A 27365-nucleotide genomic window follows, 5' to 3' on the forward strand; every position below is an offset into this window, starting at 1 on the left:
ATCCCCAACCACGGCCACCTCAACAAGGCACTGCCCAAGACCACCACAGCCACCAGCACAGACTGGAAAGCACGGCCGGAAACTCCCGGCAATCAGAAAGCGATGAAGGGAAAGCTGCCGCCGTACAAAGCCGCGCACCCGGCAGCGCCCCAGACACAGCCACCAGCAGCAGCAGCAGCAGCACCACCACCACCACCACCACCGGGCGTCACCGGGCTCCTCCTGCTCAGCACCACCCGACAGCACCCACAGACCCAGCATGGCTGCGCCCACAGCCACACAGCCACGGCTGCCGCACGCCGCACCGCCGCTCCTGCTCCTCCTCACCGCTCTGGCCACCAGCCTCGCCTGCCAACGCCTCTGGACACACGACGACTCCTTCCCCGGCGACGCACTCCGCCTCCTCCAGGACATGGCTCCCAGCCACACACAGCCCTGCCACCTCCAAGAGCCGCCCTTCTTCCCCGACACCCTCCTCCACCCCAACCTCCACCCGCACCAAGCCGCCGCCACCGCCCTACGCATCCTCCAGCACCTCTTCCACACCCTCAGCTCCAACAGCACCCGCCAGCACTGGCCCAGCCACGCTCGCAACCTCCTCCTCAACAAACTGCAGCACCACATCCACCACCTCGAGCAATGCCTCCCCGACAACGCCCTGCTCTTCAAAGGACCACGCAACCCGCTGCTCACCATCAACAAGTACTTCAGGGACATCCACCTCTTCCTCCACGCCCACAACCACAGCGCCTGCGCCTGGGACCACGTCCGCCTCGAAGCTCGAGCCTCTTTACGGCACCTCCACAACCTCACACGTGCCAGGCGCCGCTAGCGCAAACACCCACACTCCAACCCACACCTACCACCCAAACCCACCTCCAACCCCACGCCTCCTCTCACCTGGGACCAGAGACAGGGCTGCAACAACCGCACGGCACCCGCAGCCCCCAACCACTCCCTCTCCCATTGATTCAGCCTCTCCCAGTGATACGGACAAAGGACTTTCTCCACTTATTTCTAGACTGATTTATTTGTTTGTTTGTTTGTTTGTTTATTTATACACGTATTTATTTTTCTACTTATTCACTTATTTATGCCACTGAAAATAAAGACCTACGACAAAACACTTGCCACTGCCTCTCATCTCTCTAGCACAGCAACCAGTCTCTGGGCCAGCCAAAGCCATCCTCACTCAAAACCTACTACAAGCCTTCCTCCAAACAGCCTCTGTCCACTCTTCTCAATGGCACCCGACCAAGCAAGACGCTGTAGCAAACCCTTTGGAAAAACACTGCCAGCGGCAGGCCACCACCACAGAGTCCCAAAAAGAAAAACACGCAAAGGCTGGACAGCACCGCTGCACCTCATCTGCTTTACCCCCATCGTGCTCCATCCATCCAATCCATGCCTCTCTGACTCACAGACAAGGATGCAGGACACGGCCCAGCACTTTGCTCAAGCCCAGGCACACAAGCTCACTTGCTCTGCCCCTATCCACCGCTGCTCTGTAGCCGTAAGCATACAACATCACAAAAAATCAACAGGAATGGCGATTACGCAATTGGAATGCCATGCTCCCCATTACCGATCACCTCTTGGTTTTCCATAGGCCTTAGCCGAGTCTTGTGACCAAGCACAACAGCCTCATCTTCTTGCCTGACACTGTGCTCAGCCAGACTGCTCTGTAGTTCCCACACTCTTCTGCTTTTCCCCTTACAGAAACGGGGCTTATACCTCCCTTCTACCACTTTCCGGGAACTTCAACTGACGGAAACCGGATTTCAAAAACAAGGCACTGCGGCCCAGCAACTCCATCTGACAGTTCCCTCAGGGCTCACGCATTAGCCTCTTCAGGTCCCATGGACTTGTGCACATTCAGGTTGCTAAGATGGTCTCAAACTTGACCCTCTCCTACACTGGCCTGGGGATCTACAGGGATTTTCCGGGAGGGCTCCCAGCATTTGCCTTGTGTGACTTCGGCAGCCTGCCTGGAGATCACTGACACACAAGGTGACAAACACCCGCTTGCCTCCAAATTCTCTGTCCCCCAAAGGCCTACAACTTTCAAATCCCACGATCCGCTCCAAGCAACAATCCCACCATTTCTCCACGAGGCCAGAGTGATCATCCCCTTGCAAGTCTGTGCACACCCCAAATACCTCTTCACCTTGCCGCAGATTCTGTGCATTTTTGGAAAGGCATCTGAAACTACTGGCAAACCTACAATACTCCAGCCAAAGAAGCCAAGCTCCCTCAGCCTTTCTCACAGGTCACGTCCTCTGGACCCCCGTGCATTTTCAGAGCCATCACCTCCAACGACGCCACACCTCTCATGGACTAAAGAGCCCTGAACAGGACACGCTGTTCCAGGCAAGGGCTCCAGCAGTCCCAAAGCGCAACCCCATTTCTTTCATGGGGGAATGTCCTCCTTTGACCTCTGGCCGCCTCAGCCACTGAGGCACGGATCTCAAAAGCAGATCGATGCTCTGGGGCCACAGCCATGGCACCAAGAACGACAGTAACAGCCAAAGCTTTCCCTTTCCGCGACTTCTTCACTCAGCCTTTCTTGCCTGCCTTGTGGCTCGCTCCTCCCAAACACAGCAGGTGCAGTGCCTCCTTGCAAGGACACACTCAGGCCTCCAAGGCCCACATGCACAGACAGCCCCTTGAACCCTGCCACTGCCTCTGGGCGTTTACCGCAGGAGGGGAAACGACGGCCCTCACCCACTGACATCACCGCACATCCCTTGCAACCGCAAAAGGAAAACAGTGGCTAAGATGAAATTAAAGGCAAGCCTCAAAGTGAAAGGAAAAGTGACCACAACCAAAACCAGGGCTTTGCAAGTGGAAACGATGCTTGGGCACAAACAGAGACTCAGCTGAACAGCACAGACCTTGCAGCTGGCTCGGCAAGTGAAAGGAACACCCAACACCCTCTCCAACGCACCTGACCCCAGCGCCTCTGGCCCAGAGCTTTCACAACCCCTTTCACCCATGACTGCCACTCTGCCCCGGCACACCGCTGTCACCACAATCCCCAACCACGGCCACCTCAACAAGGCACTGCCCAAGACCACCACAGCCACCAGCACAGACTGGAAAGCACGGCCGGAAACTCCCGGCAATCAGAAAGCGATGAAGGGAAAGCTGCCGCCGTACAAAGCCGCGCACCCGGCAGCGCCCCAGACACAGCCACCAGCAGCAGCAGCAGCAGCACCACCACCACCACCACCACCGGGCGTCACCGGGCTCCTCCTGCTCAGCACCACCCGACAGCACCCACAGACCCAGCATGGCTGCGCCCACAGCCACACAGCCACGGCTGCCGCACGCCGCACCGCCGCTCCTGCTCCTCCTCACCGCTCTGGCCACCAGCCTCGCCTGCCAACGCCTCTGGACACACGACGACTCCTTCCCCGGCGACGCACTCCGCCTCCTCCAGGACATGGCTCCCAGCCACACACAGCCCTGCCACCTCCAAGAGCCGCCCTTCTTCCCCGACACCCTCCTCCACCCCAACCTCCACCCGCACCAAGCCGCCGCCACCGCCCTACGCATCCTCCAGCACCTCTTCCACACCCTCAGCTCCAACAGCACCCGCCAGCACTGGCCCAGCCACGCTCGCAACCTCCTCCTCAACAAACTGCAGCACCACATCCACCACCTCGAGCAATGCCTCCCCGACAACGCCCTGCTCTTCAAAGGACCACGCAACCCGCTGCTCACCATCAACAAGTACTTCAGGGACATCCACCTCTTCCTCCACGCCCACAACCACAGCGCCTGCGCCTGGGACCACGTCCGCCTCGAAGCTCGAGCCTCTTTACGGCACCTCCACAACCTCACACGTGCCAGGCGCCGCTAGCGCAAACACCCACACTCCAACCCACACCTACCACCCAAACCCACCTCCAACCCCACGCCTCCTCTCACCTGGGACCAGAGACAGGGCTGCAACAACCGCACGGCACCCGCAGCCCCCAACCACTCCCTCTCCCATTGATTCAGCCTCTCCCAGTGATACGGACAAAGGACTTTCTCCACTTATTTCTAGACTGATTTATTTGTTTGTTTGTTTGTTTGTTTATTTATACACGTATTTATTTTTCTACTTATTCACTTATTTATGCCACTGAAAATAAAGACCTACGACAAAACACTTGCCACTGCCTCTCATCTCTCTAGCACAGCAACCAGTCTCTGGGCCAGCCAAAGCCATCCTCACTCAAAACCTACTACAAGCCTTCCTCCAAACAGCCTCTGTCCACTCTTCTCAATGGCACCCGACCAAGCAAGACGCTGTAGCAAACCCTTTGGAAAAACACTGCCAGCGGCAGGCCACCACCACAGAGTCCCAAAAAGAAAAACACGCAAAGGCTGGACAGCACCGCTGCACCTCATCTGCTTTACCCCCATCGTGCTCCATCCATCCAATCCATGCCTCTCTGACTCACAGACAAGGATGCAGGACACGGCCCAGCACTTTGCTCAAGCCCAGGCACACAAGCTCACTTGCTCTGCCCCTATCCACCGCTGCTCTGTAGCCGTAAGCATACAACATCACAAAAAATCAACAGGAATGGCGATTACGCAATTGGAATGCCATGCTCCCCATTACCGATCACCTCTTGGTTTTCCATAGGCCTTAGCCGAGTCTTGTGACCAAGCACAACAGCCTCATCTTCTTGCCTGACACTGTGCTCAGCCAGACTGCTCTGTAGTTCCCACACTCTTCTGCTTTTCCCCTTACAGAAACGGGGCTTATACCTCCCTTCTACCACTTTCCGGGAACTTCAACTGACGGAAACCGGATTTCAAAAACAAGGCACTGCGGCCCAGCAACTCCATCTGACAGTTCCCTCAGGGCTCACGCATTAGCCTCTTCAGGTCCCATGGACTTGTGCACATTCAGGTTGCTAAGATGGTCTCAAACTTGACCCTCTCCTACACTGGCCTGGGGATCTACAGGGATTTTCCGGGAGGGCTCCCAGCATTTGCCTTGTGTGACTTCGGCAGCCTGCCTGGAGATCACTGACACACAAGGTGACAAACACCCGCTTGCCTCCAAATTCTCTGTCCCCCAAAGGCCTACAACTTTCAAATCCCACGATCCGCTCCAAGCAACAATCCCACCATTTCTCCACGAGGCCAGAGTGATCATCCCCTTGCAAGTCTGTGCACACCCCAAATACCTCTTCACCTTGCCGCAGATTCTGTGCATTTTTGGAAAGGCATCTGAAACTACTGGCAAACCTACAATACTCCAGCCAAAGAAGCCAAGCTCCCTCAGCCTTTCTCACAGGTCACGTCCTCTGGACCCCCGTGCATTTTCAGAGCCATCACCTCCAACGACGCCACACCTCTCATGGACTAAAGAGCCCTGAACAGGACACGCTGTTCCAGGCAAGGGCTCCAGCAGTCCCAAAGCGCAACCCCATTTCTTTCATGGGGGAATGTCCTCCTTTGACCTCTGGCCGCCTCAGCCACTGAGGCACGGATCTCAAAAGCAGATCGATGCTCTGGGGCCACAGCCATGGCACCAAGAACGACAGTAACAGCCAAAGCTTTCCCTTTCCGCGACTTCTTCACTCAGCCTTTCTTGCCTGCCTTGTGGCTCGCTCCTCCCAAACACAGCAGGTGCAGTGCCTCCTTGCAAGGACACACTCAGGCCTCCAAGGCCCACATGCACAGACAGCCCCTTGAACCCTGCCACTGCCTCTGGGCGTTTACCGCAGGAGGGGAAACGACGGCCCTCACCCACTGACATCACCGCACATCCCTTGCAACCGCAAAAGGAAAACAGTGGCTAAGATGAAATTAAAGGCAAGCCTCAAAGTGAAAGGAAAAGTGACCACAACCAAAACCAGGGCTTTGCAAGTGGAAACGATGCTTGGGCACAAACAGAGACTCAGCTGAACAGCACAGACCTTGCAGCTGGCTCGGCAAGTGAAAGGAACACCCAACACCCTCTCCAACGCACCTGACCCCAGCGCCTCTGGCCCAGAGCTTTCACAACCCCTTTCACCCATGACTGCCACTCTGCCCCGGCACACCGCTGTCACCACAATCCCCAACCACGGCCACCTCAACAAGGCACTGCCCAAGACCACCACAGCCACCAGCACAGACTGGAAAGCACGGCCGGAAACTCCCGGCAATCAGAAAGCGATGAAGGGAAAGCTGCCGCCGTACAAAGCCGCGCACCCGGCAGCGCCCCAGACACAGCCACCAGCAGCAGCAGCAGCACCACCACCACCACCACCACCACCGGGCGTCACCGGGCTCCTCCTGCTCAGCACCACCCGACAGCACCCACAGACCCAGCATGGCTGCGCCCACAGCCACACAGCCACGGCTGCCGCACGCCGCACCGCCGCTCCTGCTCCTCCTCACCGCTCTGGCCACCAGCCTCGCCTGCCAACGCCTCTGGACACACGACGACTCCTTCCCCGGCGACGCACTCCGCCTCCTCCAGGACATGGCTCCCAGCCACACACAGCCCTGCCACCTCCAAGAGCCGCCCTTCTTCCCCGACACCCTCCTCCACCCCAACCTCCACCCGCACCAAGCCGCCGCCACCGCCCTACGCATCCTCCAGCACCTCTTCCACACCCTCAGCTCCAACAGCACCCGCCAGCACTGGCCCAGCCACGCTCGCAACCTCCTCCTCAACAAACTGCAGCACCACATCCACCACCTCGAGCAATGCCTCCCCGACAACGCCCTGCTCTTCAAAGGACCACGCAACCCGCTGCTCACCATCAACAAGTACTTCAGGGACATCCACCTCTTCCTCCACGCCCACAACCACAGCGCCTGCGCCTGGGACCACGTCCGCCTCGAAGCTCGAGCCTCTTTACGGCACCTCCACAACCTCACACGTGCCAGGCGCCGCTAGCGCAAACACCCACACTCCAACCCACACCTACCACCCAAACCCACCTCCAACCCCACGCCTCCTCTCACCTGGGACCAGAGACAGGGCTGCAACAACCGCACGGCACCCGCAGCCCCCAACCACTCCCTCTCCCATTGATTCAGCCTCTCCCAGTGATACGGACAAAGGACTTTCTCCACTTATTTCTAGACTGATTTATTTGTTTGTTTGTTTGTTTGTTTATTTATACACGTATTTATTTTTCTACTTATTCACTTATTTATGCCACTGAAAATAAAGACCTACGACAAAACACTTGCCACTGCCTCTCATCTCTCTAGCACAGCAACCAGTCTCTGGGCCAGCCAAAGCCATCCTCACTCAAAACCTACTACAAGCCTTCCTCCAAACAGCCTCTGTCCACTCTTCTCAATGGCACCCGACCAAGCAAGACGCTGTAGCAAACCCTTTGGAAAAACACTGCCAGCGGCAGGCCACCACCACAGAGTCCCAAAAAGAAAAACACGCAAAGGCTGGACAGCACCGCTGCACCTCATCTGCTTTACCCCCATCGTGCTCCATCCATCCAATCCATGCCTCTCTGACTCACAGACAAGGATGCAGGACACGGCCCAGCACTTTGCTCAAGCCCAGGCACACAAGCTCACTTGCTCTGCCCCTATCCACCGCTGCTCTGTAGCCGTAAGCATACAACATCACAAAAAATCAACAGGAATGGCGATTACGCAATTGGAATGCCATGCTCCCCATTACTGATCACCTCTTGGTTTTCCATAGGCCTTAGCCGAGTCTTGTGACCAAGCACAACAGCCTCATCTTCTTGCCTGACACTGTGCTCAGCCAGACTGCTCTGTAGTTCCCACACTCTTCTGCTTTTCCCCTTACAGAAACGGGGCTTATACCTCCCTTCTACCACTTTCCGGGAACTTCAACTGACGGAAACCGGATTTCAAAAACAAGGCACTGCGGCCCAGCAACTCCATCTGACAGTTCCCTCAGGGCTCACGCATTAGCCTCTTCAGGTCCCATGGACTTGTGCACATTCAGGTTGCTAAGATGGTCTCAAACTTGACCCTCTCCTACACTGGCCTGGGGATCTACAGGGATTTTCCGGGAGGGCTCCCAGCATTTGCCTTGTGTGACTTCGGCAGCCTGCCTGGAGATCACTGACACACAAGGTGACAAACACCCGCTTGCCTCCAAATTCTCTGTCCCCCAAAGGCCTACAACTTTCAAATCCCACGATCCGCTCCAAGCAACAATCCCACCATTTCTCCACGAGGCCAGAGTGATCATCCCCTTGCAAGTCTGTGCACACCCCAAATACCTCTTCACCTTGCCGCAGATTCTGTGCATTTTTGGAAAGGCATCTGAAACTACTGGCAAACCTACAATACTCCAGCCAAAGAAGCCAAGCTCCCTCAGCCTTTCTCACAGGTCACGTCCTCTGGACCCCCGTGCATTTTCAGAGCCATCACCTCCAACGACGCCACACCTCTCATGGACTAAAGAGCCCTGAACAGGACACGCTGTTCCAGGCAAGGGCTCCAGCAGTCCCAAAGCGCAACCCCATTTCTTTCATGGGGGAATGTCCTCCTTTGACCTCTGGCCGCCTCAGCCACTGAGGCACGGATCTCAAAAGCAGATCGATGCTCTGGGGCCACAGCCATGGCACCAAGAACGACAGTAACAGCCAAAGCTTTCCCTTTCCGCGACTTCTTCACTCAGCCTTTCTTGCCTGCCTTGTGGCTCGCTCCTCCCAAACACAGCAGGTGCAGTGCCTCCTTGCAAGGACACACTCAGGCCTCCAAGGCCCACATGCACAGACAGCCCCTTGAACCCTGCCACTGCCTCTGGGCGTTTACCGCAGGAGGGGAAACGACGGCCCTCACCCACTGACATCACCGCACATCCCTTGCAACCGCAAAAGGAAAACAGTGGCTAAGATGAAATTAAAGGCAAGCCTCAAAGTGAAAGGAAAAGTGACCACAACCAAAACCAGGGCTTTGCAAGTGGAAACGATGCTTGGGCACAAACAGAGACTCAGCTGAACAGCACAGACCTTGCAGCTGGCTCGGCAAGTGAAAGGAACACCCAACACCCTCTCCAACGCACCTGACCCCAGCGCCTCTGGCCCAGAGCTTTCACAACCCCTTTCACCCATGACTGCCACTCTGCCCCGGCACACCGCTGTCACCACAATCCCCAACCACGGCCACCTCAACAAGGCACTGCCCAAGACCACCACAGCCACCAGCACAGACTGGAAAGCACGGCCGGAAACTCCCGGCAATCAGAAAGCGATGAAGGGAAAGCTGCCGCCGTACAAAGCCGCGCACCCGGCAGCGCCCCAGACACAGCCACCAGCAGCAGCAGCAGCACCACCACCACCACCACCACCACCGGGCGTCACCGGGCTCCTCCTGCTCAGCACCACCCGACAGCACCCACAGACCCAGCATGGCTGCGCCCACAGCCACACAGCCACGGCTGCCGCACGCCGCACCGCCGCTCCTGCTCCTCCTCACCGCTCTGGCCACCAGCCTCGCCTGCCAACGCCTCTGGACACACGACGACTCCTTCCCCGGCGACGCACTCCGCCTCCTCCAGGACATGGCTCCCAGCCACACACAGCCCTGCCACCTCCAAGAGCCGCCCTTCTTCCCCGACACCCTCCTCCACCCCAACCTCCACCCGCACCAAGCCGCCGCCACCGCCCTACGCATCCTCCAGCACCTCTTCCACACCCTCAGCTCCAACAGCACCCGCCAGCACTGGCCCAGCCACGCTCGCAACCTCCTCCTCAACAAACTGCAGCACCACATCCACCACCTCGAGCAATGCCTCCCCGACAACGCCCTGCTCTTCAAAGGACCACGCAACCCGCTGCTCACCATCAACAAGTACTTCAGGGACATCCACCTCTTCCTCCACGCCCACAACCACAGCGCCTGCGCCTGGGACCACGTCCGCCTCGAAGCTCGAGCCTCTTTACGGCACCTCCACAACCTCACACGTGCCAGGCGCCGCTAGCGCAAACACCCACACTCCAACCCACACCTACCACCCAAACCCACCTCCAATCCCACGCCTCCTCTCACCTGGGACCAGAGACAGGGCTGCAACAACCGCACGGCACCCGCAGCCCCCAACCACTCCCTCTCCCATTGATTCAGCCTCTCCCAGTGATACGGACAAAGGACTTTCTCCACTTATTTCTAGACTGATTTATTTGTTTGTTTGTTTGTTTGTTTATTTATACACGTATTTATTTTTCTACTTATTCACTTATTTATGCCACTGAAAATAAAGACCTACGACAAAACACTTGCCACTGCCTCTCATCTCTCTAGCACAGCAACCAGTCTCTGGGCCAGCCAAAGCCATCCTCACTCAAAACCTACTACAAGCCTTCCTCCAAACAGCCTCTGTCCACTCTTCTCAATGGCACCCGACCAAGCAAGACGCTGTAGCAAACCCTTTGGAAAAACACTGCCAGCGGCAGGCCACCACCACAGAGTCCCAAAAAGAAAAACACGCAAAGGCTGGACAGCACCGCTGCACCTCATCTGCTTTACCCCCATCGTGCTCCATCCATCCAATCCATGCCTCTCTGACTCACAGACAAGGATGCAGGACACGGCCCAGCACTTTGCTCAAGCCCAGGCACACAAGCTCACTTGCTCTGCCCCTATCCACCGCTGCTCTGTAGCCGTAAGCATACAACATCACAAAAAATCAACAGGAATGGCGATTACGCAATTGGAATGCCATGCTCCCCATTACCGATCACCTCTTGGTTTTCCATAGGCCTTAGCCGAGTCTTGTGACCAAGCACAACAGCCTCATCTTCTTGCCTGACACTGTGCTCAGCCAGACTGCTCTGTAGTTCCCACACTCTTCTGCTTTTCCCCTTACAGAAACGGGGCTTATACCTCCCTTCTACCACTTTCCGGGAACTTCAACTGACGGAAACCGGATTTCAAAAACAAGGCACTGCGGCCCAGCAACTCCATCTGACAGTTCCCTCAGGGCTCACGCATTAGCCTCTTCAGGTCCCATGGACTTGTGCACATTCAGGTTGCTAAGATGGTCTCAAACTTGACCCTCTCCTACACTGGCCTGGGGATCTACAGGGATTTTCCGGGAGGGCTCCCAGCATTTGCCTTGTGTGACTTCGGCAGCCTGCCTGGAGATCACTGACACACAAGGTGACAAACACCCGCTTGCCTCCAAATTCTCTGTCCCCCAAAGGCCTACAACTTTCAAATCCCACGATCCGCTCCAAGCAACAATCCCACCATTTCTCCACGAGGCCAGAGTGATCATCCCCTTGCAAGTCTGTGCACACCCCAAATACCTCTTCACCTTGCCGCAGATTCTGTGCATTTTTGGAAAGGCATCTGAAACTACTGGCAAACCTACAATACTCCAGCCAAAGAAGCCAAGCTCCCTCAGCCTTTCTCACAGGTCACGTCCTCTGGACCCCCGTGCATTTTCAGAGCCATCACCTCCAACGACGCCACACCTCTCATGGACTAAAGAGCCCTGAACAGGACACGCTGTTCCAGGCAAGGGCTCCAGCAGTCCCAAAGCGCAACCCCATTTCTTTCATGGGGGAATGTCCTCCTTTGACCTCTGGCCGCCTCAGCCACTGAGGCACGGATCTCAAAAGCAGATCGATGCTCTGGGGCCACAGCCATGGCACCAAGAACGACAGTAACAGCCAAAGCTTTCCCTTTCCGCGACTTCTTCACTCAGCCTTTCTTGCCTGCCTTGTGGCTCGCTCCTCCCAAACACAGCAGGTGCAGTGCCTCCTTGCAAGGACACACTCAGGCCTCCAAGGCCCACATGCACAGACAGCCCCTTGAACCCTGCCACTGCCTCTGGGCGTTTACCGCAGGAGGGGAAACGACGGCCCTCACCCACTGACATCACCGCACATCCCTTGCAACCGCAAAAGGAAAACAGTGGCTAAGATGAAATTAAAGGCAAGCCTCAAAGTGAAAGGAAAAGTGACCACAACCAAAACCAGGGCTTTGCAAGTGGAAACGATGCTTGGGCACAAACAGAGACTCAGCTGAACAGCACAGACCTTGCAGCTGGCTCGGCAAGTGAAAGGAACACCCAACACCCTCTCCAACGCACCTGACCCCAGCGCCTCTGGCCCAGAGCTTTCACAACCCCTTTCACCCATGACTGCCACTCTGCCCCGGCACACCGCTGTCACCACAATCCCCAACCACGGCCACCTCAACAAGGCACTGCCCAAGACCACCACAGCCACCAGCACAGACTGGAAAGCACGGCCGGAAACTCCCGGCAATCAGAAAGCGATGAAGGGAAAGCTGCCGCCGTACAAAGCCGCGCACCCGGCAGCGCCCCAGACACAGCCACCAGCAGCAGCAGCAGCACCACCACCACCACCACCACCGGGCGTCACCGGGCTCCTCCTGCTCAGCACCACCCGACAGCACCCACAGACCCAGCATGGCTGCGCCCACAGCCACACAGCCACGGCTGCCGCACGCCGCACCGCCGCTCCTGCTCCTCCTCACCGCTCTGGCCACCAGCCTCGCCTGCCAACGCCTCTGGACACACGACGACTCCTTCCCCGGCGACGCACTCCGCCTCCTCCAGGACATGGCTCCCAGCCACACACAGCCCTGCCACCTCCAAGAGCCGCCCTTCTTCCCCGACACCCTCCTCCACCCCAACCTCCACCCGCACCAAGCCGCCGCCACCGCCCTACGCATCCTCCAGCACCTCTTCCACACCCTCAGCTCCAACAGCACCCGCCAGCACTGGCCCAGCCACGCTCGCAACCTCCTCCTCAACAAACTGCAGCACCACATCCACCACCTCGAGCAATGCCTCCCCGACAACGCCCTGCTCTTCAAAGGACCACGCAACCCGCTGCTCACCATCAACAAGTACTTCAGGGACATCCACCTCTTCCTCCACGCCCACAACCACAGCGCCTGCGCCTGGGACCACGTCCGCCTCGAAGCTCGAGCCTCTTTACGGCACCTCCACAACCTCACACGTGCCAGGCGCCGCTAGCGCAAACACCCACACTCCAACCCACACCTACCACCCAAACCCACCTCCAACCCCACGCCTCCTCTCACCTGGGACCAGAGACAGGGCTGCAACAACCGCACGGCACCCGCAGCCCCCAACCACTCCCTCTCCCATTGATTCAGCCTCTCCCAGTGATACGGACAAAGGACTTTCTCCACTTATTTCTAGACTGATTTATTTGTTTGTTTGTTTGTTTGTTTATTTATACACGTATTTATTTTTCTACTTATTCACTTATTTATGCCACTGAAAATAAAGACCTACGACAAAACACTTGCCACTGCCTCTCATCTCTCTAGCACAGCAACCAGTCTCTGGGCCAGCCAAAGCCATCCTCACTCAAAACCTACTACAAGCCTTCCTCCAAACAGCCTCTGTCCACTCTTTGGAGAAACATCACTTGGTGGTAGATGTCATCGTCATACCTATGTCTTGAGGCCTTGTTTTCTCAGTATATTCCAACTCTCTTTCCAATTTTTCCATCTGAAAGTCTCTTGTCAGGGATGTCATGGACTTAATGGAGACATTACACGAGAGGGCTACAAACATAATTGGTGCATCAGATCACTTCTGGTATCATGATAGTTTACAGGTTTTATTTATACTGAAGAAGAGAAAGCTCCAGCCTGACCTTTCTGTGGCCTTTTACCATTTCACCAGACCTTATGAAAAAGAAGCAAACAATTTTGAACAGCATTTGGAGTGACAGACAATGGTCTACAGGGAATGTTTCTAAACCAAAAGAGTATGTTTGCATCAGGCATTAGGGAGAAATTCATTCTATGAGGGCTGCAAGGCACTGGAAAGTGTCCTAGAGTGAGCCAGATTACCACATCCCTGCAAGTGTTCAAGGCCAGACTGGATGGGTTTTGTGCCATGTGATCCAGGAGAAAGTTTCCCTTCCTATGGCAGAGTTGCTTGCAATCAGATTACCTCTTTCAACATAAAATATTTTAGGACTTGTGCTGAAGTTTTGGAGGACTATGGAACCAAAATCAGGAAGAGGTAAGAGCGTGAGGAGGAAGGAACAAAAGTGTCATGGCAAAGAAGGCAGTCCCATTTCCCATCCTCCTATGTCACCTGGGAGATGAAGGTAGAGAAAATTATAAATGAAACTGAGTCCAGGAAAACATGAAAGGTGAAGGGAAGGTGTTCTGTAGATTTGGTTTTATTCCATCATTCACTTGTCAACTGCATGATTTGATTGCTAGTGAGTTAAACTAAATTCCCCAAGCCATGTCTCCTTTGCCCATGTCTCCTTTGCCCATGACTGCAACCAGCATGTAATTTCTCCCTGTACTTACCTCACCCCACATGCCTTTTAGGATTTATTTTCTCCCTTGACTAGATGAGGTGGGGAGTGATAGAGCACCTTGGTGGTCACCAGGCATCTAGCCATTGTTAAGACATTACAATATGTACCTCCTGGCCCTGCAACTTCAAATATTTTGCATCTTGTTGCCATAAAGATAATTCCATGCATTTCAGTTGACAGTTCCTCAAGTACCACAATTTCCTCTAGTAAAAGTCTTTATTCATGTGCTCAGCTTTGGAGTTTTTTTACATTCACAGTCTGCAGTCTGACAGGGCTTTGTCTGAGTCGTCCCTGTACTCACCTTTAAACTATCTGACCCTGACTGCTCCAAGCTCTATATGGAATACCTGGTACTTATTTGGGCCTTACATTATGGCATTCATCTAGTCTTCTCTGATCACTGCTCACTGCTCCATTTCTGCCTCTACAGATACACCGCATCACTGTCGTATGTAACTGTTCTCAGCTATCTACTACCAAACCTTCTCTCCAAGTTCCTTACCCTACATATCTGATAGGAAAATTCTTTATCATTTTGCAGTCTAGATTGAGGCCCTTTTTGCACCTATCTGGAAGCTCAGACTGTCTCATATGCCTTTTGCATTCTGGATCCATATAAGGAAAGAAACTTAGTACACCCTCCCTCCTGCAGCTCACCTGCATTTGTTGCCATGATGTATATGCAAAGATCTATACCTTGACAACATCCAAAATCTCAGATACACCTACTGGCTACCAACTTGTGTAACTGCTGTTCAGCCTTACCTCTTGATAAAAGAAAACACTTAGGACTTCAACTAGATTAGACAAAATGTCATAATGTTGTTACAAAAATTTGACATTTCTTACTCAGGAGAAATGAGCAGAGCACACTTGTGTCTATTTAGAGATTTTGCAGCTGGACAAATGCATGATGCAACAGTTGCTCTGTATCAATTTACATAATCCTTGTATAAATTTAAAAAGAAAGAATAGAGAATATAAGTAAAAGCTCTTAACCACTGTTAAATGGATCAATTTATGTGGCATAAATGATCAACAGTGAAGACAATTTCTTTAAAATTAAGTAAGTCATTTACTTACCATTGGCAGTCTGGATTGAAGCATCTGGAGATCATCATAACCATAAATCTGCTTAAAGACAGATAAAAATACAACATCATTATAACACTTTTTTCTGATGCTGATCAGTTTGGGGCTTTGAACTGAATTTGACTTAAGCCCAGTCTGTGTTAAAGATCTACAGTCGTATGTCGCATTGTGCTATCATGGGGCACTGCAGCATTACAAGGAGAGTAGAACTGAAGTTAGAAAGGTTTGTCACTCTGATGTTGTTTCCTGGTGACAACGTCCTCTGAGGAGAGTTTGACTGTCTCATCTTCAGCACAGTTTTCACAGACACATCATTCCTGAACTTACGAAAAATCTACTGGGCATTCAGATTTGGCAGTAAGAACAGCCCTCTTTGCTGTAATCATTACTTCAAAGAGCACTAAGGTTAAAGAGTTGATGACTTGATCACAACACAACCTCCTGGGTATCTCCTCACATTCAGTTTGATATAGAAAAGTTACTGATATAAAGGTTCAGATTCAAAAAACAGATAACCAAAAATACGTTGAAGTTGGTCAGACATCAAAAAGCTATGCGCAGTCTCTTTCAAATCATGATAGACAGGACACATGGCACATTTGAGTCACTACTATGGCAAATCCATTCCAGTAACACAAACCTAAAACAACCTAAATTTATTCAAAGGGCCTAAAACCTGTTAACACTGAAAACCATAGCCACACCCATGTTTAGCTTCAACAGTAGCCAGAACAGGTCTGTACCAGAATCTCTGGAGTTTACAATCAGCAGTAAGCCTCTACTGAACATATTTCAGGTGTTCTTAGTATTTGAAACAAGAATTCCAGGTGTAACATGTGCCACCAGAAATGACTTGGCATAGACAGTAGCAGGTCTGGAGGGCTCATTTGCGCCAAGGGCTAAGAAATCAAAGAGAAACAATGAAACTGCTTACCGGGTAGGCAGGCAGAAGTCCTCCAGGTCCCACAATATACTGGTTATGCAACAAGGGTGGTACACCTTGGGGCAGGTTTGGGGGTGCTTTGCCTGTAGAATCAAAATATAGACACTTTACAAGCCTTTAGAAAAGGCTTCAGCATTGAGATAAGATAGCTCATAAACTGTGGCAGCTGCACCATCTTAAGATTATAAAGAGGAGATTTTATGCTGTTTGATGAAGGTGCTCAAACTAGCCTGAAGAGTTTAACCATGTTTCAAGGGAGGGAAAGCATGGGCTATTTTCTCGTGAAAACAGTACTATCACAGAATAGCCTGAATATGTCATTTACTTTGCCCAAGAAGATTACAAGCATTACCTGAGTACAAGGCTTACAAGATTACAAAACTTCAGTTTTGCTCAGTCCTTTCCTGAAGGCAAATTTAGAAATTGCTCTCAATCTGAGAGAGATAATTCTCTCCTTTCATTTCCTGCTTGGTCAATGCATTCCCTTTATCACCAGCAATAGACTGGAAAGCACTAAATGTTGCCACCATGCTTTCTGTGGTGACTTACTACAACTAGGAATAGTAAAGAGAAGACTGAAATGGTTTCAGCTGCCTTCATGAAGCAGTGCTAGGAAGCAGAACAGTAGAACAATGCATTTTGGCCAGTCACAAGACACTTCATTTACAAGCTATATAAATGAGGAACACTTCTGCAACTAAGTCTAATCCTTAGCAATACGTCACTCACTTCTCTCTATAAGATTTCCTTTCAGCAGTTCAGGATCATCAGAGAAGAAAGAATTTAGCATCACTTTAACTTTAGTGCAAGAAGCCTCCCAGCCCTCCTTCTCCATGGACCCTCCTTCTGAAGTGCTATTTTCTGTGCAATGACCCAGACATTTCTTTCCTTTCTGTGGAAGTGGCAGTAGGGATGTGACACATGATAATGAGGCCACTACAGTATATTTTGATAGTGCCAAATTAATTCAAGTCACAGAGCAGCCTGAAACTATAGCCTATGTGAACTCATAGTCAGGAGCTAATCACAGCTCGGAACACAAACTGGGCGAATTTTCTAGCCCAAAACTTCCCAAGCCGGAACTGCTCTGGTGTGTATTTATAAAGCTCTTTGGGGATGGAATATGCTATAAAAATGCCACATAACACCCTAACAAATATTTCAAATACATAAAATCAGGAAACTTTATTTCATAAGCCAGCAAATAAAGCATGCTGGAAACGCCAGTGAAGAGTGTGGACTTCTTAAGTGTTGTTATGGAGGGTCAGATGCTCAACTGACAGCCCTGCTGACTGAAATCCTCTGTCTATCCACGTGACCTGTTGATATTGCCAACCTGAAGACATTAAGGGAGCTGCCCGTGTGGTAGCAGCTGGTATAGACACACTGGTAACACTCAGGCCAAGGCTGTTTGTAGTGTTCATACTGCTTGTCATGCTGACAACGGAGGAGGTGGTGCTAGTGGCTGAGGTTGAAGCAGTTGAAAAGGTTGTTGAAGGCTGGAGAGAAGTTGTGTTTTCAATACTAGTGTGCTAGAAAAAGAGACAAAAAGAATGAGGATCACAGAGCAAATAAACCACAGTGGAAGATGATGGGGAAAAGGGGAAAAAAAAACCCAAAACCCAAAAACTTCTAAAGTAACAGCAGCACATGCAAAAGATACGCATTATCCATGTACCAAGCAAGCAACTAAGTTGCATGCTTATAATGCTTTTGTAATTTAAGGAAAATTATTGTATGAGAGCTAAACTCAAACTGCTGTACCACCACAAAATTATAATACAGTAACTCAAATGTAACATATAACATTCCATCACCTGCATTTTGTCAGCTAACCTCTCCAGTGCAGACTGCTAACAGTCCACATTTTGGAGACATTTCAGATTGCCACTTTGAAGTTTGTTTTTGTTTTGTTTTGTAATAAATTAGTTGTAAGCAGCTTTTTTTTTATTTCATCCTCTCTAGCTGGCACGACAATTTCCCTCAGCTGTGTACCTGGCAAGTCTCTGTCATAGCTATTCCTGATCTAGCACAAATCACAAGTGGTAATCGCCTTTCCCCCACAAGAGGGCTGACAGTCCTTCTTCCCCGAGGTAAAGCTCTTCTTTTGGCTCTTGGGGTACTGAGACACATCCAACTTTAAGAGATGGTCCTAATTATGAGATAAATTGACTATTTGCCAAGCACTTGTTTCAATACTAACAAGACGTACCACATGTGATGTGCCTGAAGACAACACTGAGGCAGGAGAGAGGCTGGTCTGATGATTGGGAAGGGAGCTGGAAGGAAATTGTAAAGAATTTATAAAATTAATTTTCCCTTTTTAACAAATACAGATATGCAGTAGAGCATTAGTTGAAGAATTAAAATTCTAGGCGTGTGTACACACCTACAGTAACAGTGTAGTTAAAGAAAAAATTACATGTAAGAGTGTGTGTATACATACACATACATATGTACACATACACACACTCTTACATGTATATGTGCATGTATATGTGTCTGTATAAATACAGACACCTCTACAGGCACTTTTTACTTTAATTAGTAGACTACTACTTTTCAATGAAAAAAATCAAGCACAGGGTCATTATTATTAAGAAGAAACATCTAACACTCCATTTGTTTATATTTTTCAATTTACTGTATCTTTAGAAAAACTATAGTTGCTTTAGGAATCAAATAGCAATGATTCCATGACACATGAAGTCCAAAATCAAAACAAGGTTCACACAAGCGCAAGCCTGGCTTCTCATTCTTTCTCTGCTGCTGCATACCATGGGGGACTGATTTTAAGTGAGGCAGTACTTTGGTTTGACTCACTGTGCTGTTTCTCACATTTTGAGTTGCATAACATTAACTCAAACAATTACAACTGCAAGGTACTTGTCTCATAATTCATCCAGAGACCTTTAAATCCCTCCCTGAAAGGTGACTAAAACTGGCATTTGAACATTTAAAAAGACAAGTTATACCTTATATTCGAGGTGAAGAATGTAACCTACTGTATAGGGTATGCAACAAACTGAACCGACATAGAACAAAGGTAACCAAAATGAAGATATACAACACCTGTATAGATTGGTGCTCAAAAAAACCCCCTCCTTATTAAATAAGAAGCAGGAGAGATCCTAACAACAAAATTAGTTTAGTGCTGTCTACGGAAATAGCCACAAGAAAACACAGTTTTCATACCAAAGCTGACAGCTTCATTACATGACCTAATTTAAAGGCAAACGCTTCTGGTAGCTCTTCAAGGCATGGGCTCAGAATAAACTTTCACAGTTTCATAGATCAACTTTCAAAATTGTCCCCTTTCTTCAGGAACTGGAACCACATCACTTCAGGCAGCAAAGGAAACTTAAGTTTTATACCACTCCCTTATCACTCTCCCCAGCTCTTTTGATAAGTCTTAATTCACCATCTGACCTATGGTAGAGACACAGACGACAGCCATCAGCTCTACCAAGTTGGACATATTTGGATTTCAGGTATCCTGATGATGGCTGAAACTTTGTATCTGTCCAACAGCCTTGCCCTCCAGCTGAAATTTCCATCAGTTTACACAGCTTTTCAACAAACCAGGGGAAACGTGACCAATGTAAAGGGAATAGTTCTTGCTCAACATATTTACTATTTTATTCAACAAAAAATAGAGTGTTAAAAGAAAATAAACTATGTCCTAGTTGTTAAACAGGAAAAAAACTCCCTAATATCCCAGATAAGTTTATTGTATTAACAAATACAGTACAAAGGTAAACATCAAAACTGTAACTCAATCAATGAAGCTTCAGGATTGTCATCCTGATGCCTTTTTCAGGCTTCCTTAAAACCAGAGGCCAGACAAAATTAAGAGACTAAAAAGTGAATATATTTATTGGAGGGCCTTCAGGTACCTTAAGAGCATATGAAGCCTCCCCAAGGACTACACCCAGACATGGATGACCAGTCACGAGTTTTCACACTATGAAGTTTGGTCAATTTGCATACTGGCAGTTAATGTTTCAATTACAGCTTCAGGTAATTAATTCATTTACCCCAAGATTGCTCCCCACCATCTCACTTTTGTTTATACTTTCCAGGGCCTGAGATAGTAAGGTGTCCTTGAGTCCCAGACCTAAAGAGGAATTGTTTTGTCAAACCAAAATGTGAAGACACTGTGTAGCTAACACTCTATATGGAGTTTAGAGGCAATACATTAAAGAATTGCAGGATTACAAATAAATGAAAAATGTAAAAGCTAAAATCCTAACACATCAACCTGACTGACGATGTAACAGGCATTCAGAAAAACAGAGAGACAGTGCAAAAGAGCTGAATTGTGCTAGATGCACTTCCAGGAATATCCAACTGTTATTTTCAAATATCTTAAGGAAATATCTTAGAAAAAGAGAATACACACAGTTTCCCTGTGAAATTGTTTCTGGGTTTTAATTTTAAGAAATACAAATACAAATGAGACTACGCTATTTCAAATTTGCCATGTAGTAAATTGTTAAAGAATAGTTTCAAACATATAACACTGATCAAAAACAGCAGGCACAAAGTAGGAAAAATAAACTGGGGGACTCAATTTAGCTGATTTAGCTGGCATGATTGAAGCAAACCTCTTGAAACACAAAGTTGTATATGTATCATGAGAGCAGCAGCTGCTCTGCCATTAGAAGGCAGCCCAGAGCTGCCTTCTGTTGTCCTCTGAATCTCCCTCCTAATTGTGGTTCACATCAGAAAAGGGACCCCTGGTGCGTTCCAGCCCTATATGGAAACACTCTTAGACCTGTCCTATCCTCAAAACTAACCCACTCAGTTTACCACAACTTTACTGTACCTGCTCAGCTGGGAGAGTGAACTGCTGGCCAGATCACTGGACTGAGGCAAGGTGGGCAATGCTGCCATGTGCTGTGATGCTGAAGGCAGAAGTGAGGCCGTGGTAGACACCACACTGGGCAGAGAACCAGCTGAAGGTAGGGAGGGAGAAGACTCTGTCTTAGGTGCTGCAACTGATGAAATAGCTGCAACAAGTTAAAAAGAGACATTCAAATTAAAATTCCAGCATACCTGACATCCCAGACTAGGTGGCAGGAACAGAGTAGCATTCTCCCCTTGGTCTGCAATAATCTGACCATTAAGAACTGATAACCATATCAAGCAATTTGGCTATGAAGGAAAATTCAAATACAACGGAACTACCATTCTTCCCCTTTAAGCTCTCTACTTATAATAAATGTACAATTATCATTCTACACATGTAATAAACAACTGTCTTCTGCACTTCGCTTGCCACTATCTATCCACACGTCAATCCAAAATTTCTTGCTTTTGGTTCAGCAAACACAAGTAATTTCTGCCTTTTCAAGGCACTCTAAAAATCTAGTTTCACCTACAGCTCTGTTTCTTCATTCAGACCTACGCAGCACCCTTGGAAATGGAGACTGAGATTGCTGGAGTACACGGGTAGATAACTTATCACTTCGGTATAGTCAGTTAAAAGTGTACTGCAACAGAATGAAAAAAGCTACAATGAAAGGCCAGAATTGAGCATACATTAAGCATTTTTTATGGCTAAGGAGCTGTCAAATATTGACTCACTTTACTTAGGTGCTAAAAAGTGTTAGGTTTTATCTTACATTTTTAGGTACACAGAAAAAAACTTGTTTATAGGATCACTATACTGTGATAAGATGCCTAAAAATCCTATTGCCCAACATGATTCCCACCTGTTTCACTTATTTCTACTCCTACAAAAAATAACAAAGAATTAGAGACACTCACTCACCAATAAATCTCAGAAAAGAGTTGAGCCCTACCTTCTGCTGGGCTATGTTCCACACCACACCAGGGTTCACTACCTAGTGGATTATCACTAACTTGTAATGTATGTGAAGACACTTTTAGATTGGTCATCAAACAAAAATCAAATACACACTTGGAAGTTATATATTAGAGTTTGTTCACTTTATGGATTTGATTTCCTAGCTAAATGACCAAAGTCAGGTTGTTGGGTTGCAATGTAAACAGGAATTAAAAGGTCCTGGCCTTGGCAATAAGTATGGCCTCTAAGAGAAGGAAATCCAAGTGACAAACATGGTTATGAAGGCAGCAACTATATCACCTAGTAACTCCTGGTAAAACTCATATAAAAAAGGAGTAAATAATATTTAAAACTCCCAGTATATTAAGAGCAGGATTCCCATCTTGAAGTAGAAGTAGACGTCCTCAACACAAGGGACAGATTCACCATCTTAAGATCGCCTACAAGATGCCTGAATGCAATGTGCAACACGAAAAAAAACAGGAGACAAGTACGATGGTCAGGAGTAAAACACATCAGTTGTACTTTGAAATAAAGATTTAGGAAGCTTGAGATCTGGATATTAAAGAAGAACAGCAAAGAAGAGAGATGCACAACTGAAAACACTATAATACATACGGAAGGGAGAAAGTACTTATAAAAGTCAAGACAAATTCAAAATCATTTGGATGCATGAAATAGACTTGATGGAAGAAGAAAACAGAAATGCTCTCAAAGGAGAACTGGTATAGGAAAAGAGACTAGTAAAGCCACTACAGAATACAAAAGTATTAGGAATACTCAGATCTTTGTTTTCTGTAGAAAAAAAGGACAGATTCTGTAGTGAATTTCATAACTTGTTTATTAACTCTGTACACAACACTAGAAGAGTTCTTCTGTTGAAAAGCTGTCTTTGTATACTTGAAGTGTGTACACTCCAGCTCCTTTAAATTCAACTTGGCATTAACAAAATATTGACCCACTAATGGTCTACCTGAAGAGATGTTTAAGAGGAGGTTAGACCTAAAATTGATGTGTTGGAATTCCAAAAGATTTTAATTCACACCACTGTCCTTGAAAACTTCCATTGCGCAGCGCAAAGATCAGAAGAGTGAATACTATACTTTAATTATTTTAACTCCAGGGAGAGTTGCAGGCCTGGTACAGGTCCATGCTACATTACAAACAGGCCAAGATGAAGAAATAACACTTATACCAGAGTCAATACTGAAGTATTGTTTACAAGGTATTAAGAAACTCAGAAGAGGGAATGTGTTTCTCATCTTTATTCCCCACAGGCTTCTAACAGGGCAAAGATAGAACTATACCTAGTGAGAGGTGTACTCAAAGAATGTGACTTCATTTCACTACAGCTAAATGCTATTTGCAGCTTCCCAGCTCAGAACTGGAAGAACTGCTAAAAAATTTCATATTTATTTCTAATTTTGTATTTTTTATTTTATATTAAATGATTTCTGACAGGTAAATTCAAAAGGAAAACCAACAGCAAAACAGCTCCTCTAATCCTAAGGTTGTTTAGGTTTGTAGATTTAATAGACCTGCCTTCATATTTCAATTGTAAACAAGAAGCAAGCAGCATTTTAGCAAGCACAAATAAAGTCAAATTGGTCAGCCCATAAATTAGTCATGGAGAACAATATAAAACCTTAAACCCGGTGTCACTGATATGCTTGTGTGCACAGCAAGTAGCAAGGAACAAACAGAAAGTCCTGTGCTCAACCAAGCTTTGAAAACTTACTGTCAAGTGTTGCCTGTGTCCTAACACCACTGTGCCCATTCTGTAAAAAAAGAAGAAATGAATTAATAAATCGTCTTAGAGGTATATTAAATGCTCAGACTGAATCACACATTGAACATGCTTCATGCAAAATTCTATATTCATACTAAATTGAACAAGACAGAAAATTAAATTTTTACTGCCTTAAGAAAAACTACATCATAAAGTTGTCTCAAGTGCAAGGTGTCCTAACATAGAGAAACCCATACACTGCCCATAATACACCCATCAGCAGCAAACCTTCCCATGTACTGTATATAACATAAATTTCAGGTTCACACCAATATGAAAGAAGGAATTGCATTAACATATAGAAAATGGTTGTGCTTTTGATCTAATGCAACTCACAATTTTAACTATCCAAGTTACACAGAGACGCCAATTTTTTTCCATTGAAAGATAAGACTTGAGAAGCACCAGTTGTTTTTTGGATAACGCTGGAGTACAGAAGTGGATAGTCTATGCTTGATCCTCACCAGTACATACGAGCTAGTGCAGAAGACAAGTGTGACTGAGCCAACACATAACAAAGGCCAGAAGTAAATAAACTTACAAACTCTCACAAGTTCCTAAAACATTCAATAAACTCAGCTCTTTGAAAATAAACCTACATTCCATATACCAAGACAGCAGGTGTGTCTGAATCGCCCAAGAGATTCCTTGTCCTATATTAGACCTCTTCTTATGCTTATCAAAATAACACATGAAACTAATTCCCCCTGCTGTTTAAATACAACAGAAAAGTAATACTGGAGGGGCCAAGAAAAAATTTGGATTCATTTGCTAGGTGCCATGTAAATTTAGTAAATAAAATACATTTGTATAGGAACTGTCAAGTTACTAGCTATGGCAAAATACCATAACTAATATTTACATATAGAGACAGTTCTTTGCTTGAGAGAAGGAAACTCGAGTAGAATTTTAAATGTTACTATAAAAAGGTCAAAACACAATTTAAGATGTCAACACCCACAAAATCAGATGCTCTTATATCCCAAATACAGTATTAGCAAAAATAACTACACAGCAGGAAAAGCAAAAACAAGTAAGAGGGTAGGCTTGGGAATCAAAAATACCACTTGGCTTGGTTACAGCATTAATGTATCAGGGGAATACAAATCTAACACAGGTAAAAGTATTCTTAGGTCCTGTTTCTGCAATGAGCTCACCGTAACTGCAACAGGGGTTGGTTCAGATGGAGCCATGGAGCTTTGGTACGCTATCCTGCTATGCACAGAAGTCTGGTCATAGGAGGAAGCTGTTACTGGGCTAGTGTTCTGGGATGAGCAAGTCAGACTGGAAGAGCTGATGGCAGAGGTTGTGTAGGTGGAGTCCTGTGCTGTATTGGATATTGGCAAAGAGGTATTCAAAGGATCACTGGAAAAAAAGAATTATTTATCATCTTGGTAAGTATTTCAAATACTTTCATGAAAATATCAGCTTCTATATAGCTATCTAGAACTACCCTAAACATACAGAAAAATCTACACTATTTATATTAGAAAATCTAAGAATGCAAAAAAAAATGGTAATATTGCTTTGGTTGTCACTAATCACTGCTTCAAAACATCAGTTGCACTAAGCACCATTCACCTTCCTCGATCCAGCCCAAACAAGGCAAGCACTTTTCCGTCATGTTATTTTCACCTTTTCCAAGGATAAATTAATGATCATAATCTTTCTTTTTTAAACAAGCAGAATTTATAAAGTCTGGTATATAATGAATAACAACAATAAGAATAGAATTCTAATGTTACAGAATTAATTATGCAAAGAGCTAAAAAATACTTTAAAACATGGAGGAATATTGTATTGTCCACTTAGTTTAAATATCATACATAAAACTAGAAGTTATGTGAAAGTTCATTTTTATAAATATTTCTGAATTAATTTCAGGAAGCTTTTTATTGATGCCAATTTTTCAATGAGTAAGGAATTAAAAATGGTTTACTGGAACACTGGCACTCAACATGGCTGTTGTAGCATTTCAGTGAGAGCTTCTGCATACAAAAAGCCTAGCCTCTTTTCTCATTTTTTTATCCTGTAGGAGCATCAGATCTGTAACCTGCTGCCGGTCTACTAACTAATAAAGTAATACTTTGTACTAATATAGTACAAAGATCAACTCTGCTGGATCAGATGGAGAACAGCATGAGTAGTGAGGAACAAACCCCCAAAACACGTGAAAATCAGGGCAATTTAACATGAGAAAAATTCTATAAAGGATAGCTTATTGAAAGGTTATTTATGTTCAAGTCATCTCCAGCCTCACATATACCAACCCAGGGAAATTTTGATTATCATTAGAGTAGAAATTTATCATTTAAGATACCGTCCACAGAAAACAAGTTATCATATTTTCTCCTTTCATTACATTGTAACCCTGTCATGATGTTTCTGGCACAAACTTGACCCCCTACAAGAACACCTGAGAATGCAGGAGGGCAACTCACACATACTTTACAGATTTTGAATATAAGCTATTGTTGGTCGCCTGGTTGGTATTCTCACTGCTTGAAGTTGATCCAAACTCTGGGAGTGTAGGCTCTGATCCAAACTCAAGAGCTCCAAACTGAACATTTAACCCTGTTATGTCTGCTGATCCAGGCATCTCCACAGCAGAAGAAGGAATCTTAAAGGAAAAAGAGAAGCCATAATTCCTTTGCATGCATCTGCAACTTGAAATTAATCCACTTATTCTTCTCTAAGCTGGAGCTGAAGCAGTAAAACATACTATTCCACAATAACAAAGTATCATCTTTGTACATCCCTTCCACCTCCACCAACATTCATACTGTGGCTACTAAGTCAATCTAAAAATCACTCAGCAACAGCCATCTTCCAAGCTATGTGCTTGCAAAAGATATCATCACAATATTTTGGACCTAATAACTATCCTGCTTAGTACATGCTACTTCATGGATAAGAAATATACCAAGATTTTTCCTCTCCTTCTCCCCAGCAATTTATATAAAACACATACCAAATCAAATCATAGAATCATTAAGGTTGGACAAAAACATTAAGATCAAGTCCAACTATTAAAGCCTGTACTACCAAACCATGTCTCTAAGCAACAGGTCTTCACATCTTTTAAACAATTCCAGAAACTTACCTGGGTAGTCTGCTCCAGTGATTGACAACCCCGTCAGTGATGACATTTTTCCTAATATCCAATCTAAACTTTCCCTAGTGCAACTTGAGTCTGTTTCCTTGTCTTGTCACTTTTTACCTGGGAGAAGAGACCAATCTCCATCTGGCTACACCCTCATTTCTACAGAGTGATCAAGTTTACCCTGAGCCTCCTTTTCTCTAGGCTGAGCCCCTGTAGCTCTCTCAGCTGCTCCTGAGACCTGTGCTCTAGTTCTTCCCCAGCTCTGTTCCCTTCTCTGGACAAGCTCCAACCCCTCAACATCTTCCTTGTATGAGGGACCCAGAACTAGA

The 27365-nt window shown here is 47.6% G+C and overlaps 6 protein-coding genes across 28 annotated transcripts in view; 5 read left to right on the top strand and 1 right to left on the bottom strand.

Annotated features, from left to right (window-relative positions):
* UBAP2 (ubiquitin associated protein 2) overlaps window positions 1–27365 on the bottom strand; it is a 106715-nt gene that overhangs the window by 21434 nt on the left and 57916 nt on the right. For 9 of the 23 annotated variants that reach the window (XM_012577608.5, XM_072921892.1, XM_030258177.4 and 6 more), the window contains 8 exons: window positions 26375–26553; window positions 25091–25298; window positions 23883–23922; window positions 21161–21344; window positions 18545–18611; window positions 17669–17864; window positions 16324–16415; window positions 15381–15431 (listed from right to left, as the gene is read on the bottom strand). In XM_012577608.5, coding sequence (XP_012433062.1) covers window positions 15381–15431; window positions 16324–16415; window positions 17669–17864; window positions 18545–18611; window positions 21161–21344; window positions 23883–23922; window positions 25091–25298; window positions 26375–26553 — 1017 coding nt within the window. The remainder of the gene's footprint in view (window positions 1–15380; window positions 15432–16323; window positions 16416–17668; window positions 17865–18544; window positions 18612–21160; window positions 21345–23882; window positions 23923–25090; window positions 25299–26374; window positions 26554–27365) is intronic. The other 14 variants (XM_072921885.1, XM_072921893.1, XM_072921898.1 and 11 more) reach the window with 3 other exon arrangements.
* On the top strand, window positions 260–3079 carry LOC140681714 (interferon-like). Its single transcript, XM_072921904.1, has one exon. The coding sequence runs from the start codon at window positions 260–262 to the stop codon at window positions 830–832; it is 573 nt and encodes a 190-aa protein (XP_072778005.1). The 3' UTR covers window positions 833–3079.
* Window positions 3162–4008, top strand: LOC140681717 (interferon-like). Its single transcript, XM_072921907.1, has one exon. It carries the CDS (start codon window positions 3293–3295, stop codon window positions 3863–3865), a length of 573 nt encoding a protein of 190 aa, XP_072778008.1. The 5' UTR covers window positions 3162–3292; the 3' UTR covers window positions 3866–4008.
* LOC115491043 (interferon-like) lies at window positions 6227–7041 on the top strand. The gene has a single exon (XM_072921908.1). The coding sequence runs from the start codon at window positions 6326–6328 to the stop codon at window positions 6896–6898; it is 573 nt and encodes a 190-aa protein (XP_072778009.1). The 5' UTR covers window positions 6227–6325; the 3' UTR covers window positions 6899–7041.
* Window positions 7693–9967, top strand: LOC115491042 (interferon-like). Its single transcript, XM_041711336.2, has one exon. The coding sequence runs from the start codon at window positions 9359–9361 to the stop codon at window positions 9929–9931; it is 573 nt and encodes a 190-aa protein (XP_041567270.2). The 5' UTR covers window positions 7693–9358; the 3' UTR covers window positions 9932–9967.
* Window positions 12382–13492, top strand: LOC105760863 (interferon-like). The gene has a single exon (XM_030258194.4). It carries the CDS (start codon window positions 12389–12391, stop codon window positions 12959–12961), a length of 573 nt encoding a protein of 190 aa, XP_030114054.3. The 5' UTR covers window positions 12382–12388; the 3' UTR covers window positions 12962–13492.

Source organism: Taeniopygia guttata, chromosome Z (genome assembly GCF_048771995.1).
Source record: "Taeniopygia guttata chromosome Z, bTaeGut7.mat, whole genome shotgun sequence".
NCBI classification, from domain to species: domain Eukaryota; kingdom Metazoa; phylum Chordata; class Aves; order Passeriformes; family Estrildidae; genus Taeniopygia; species Taeniopygia guttata.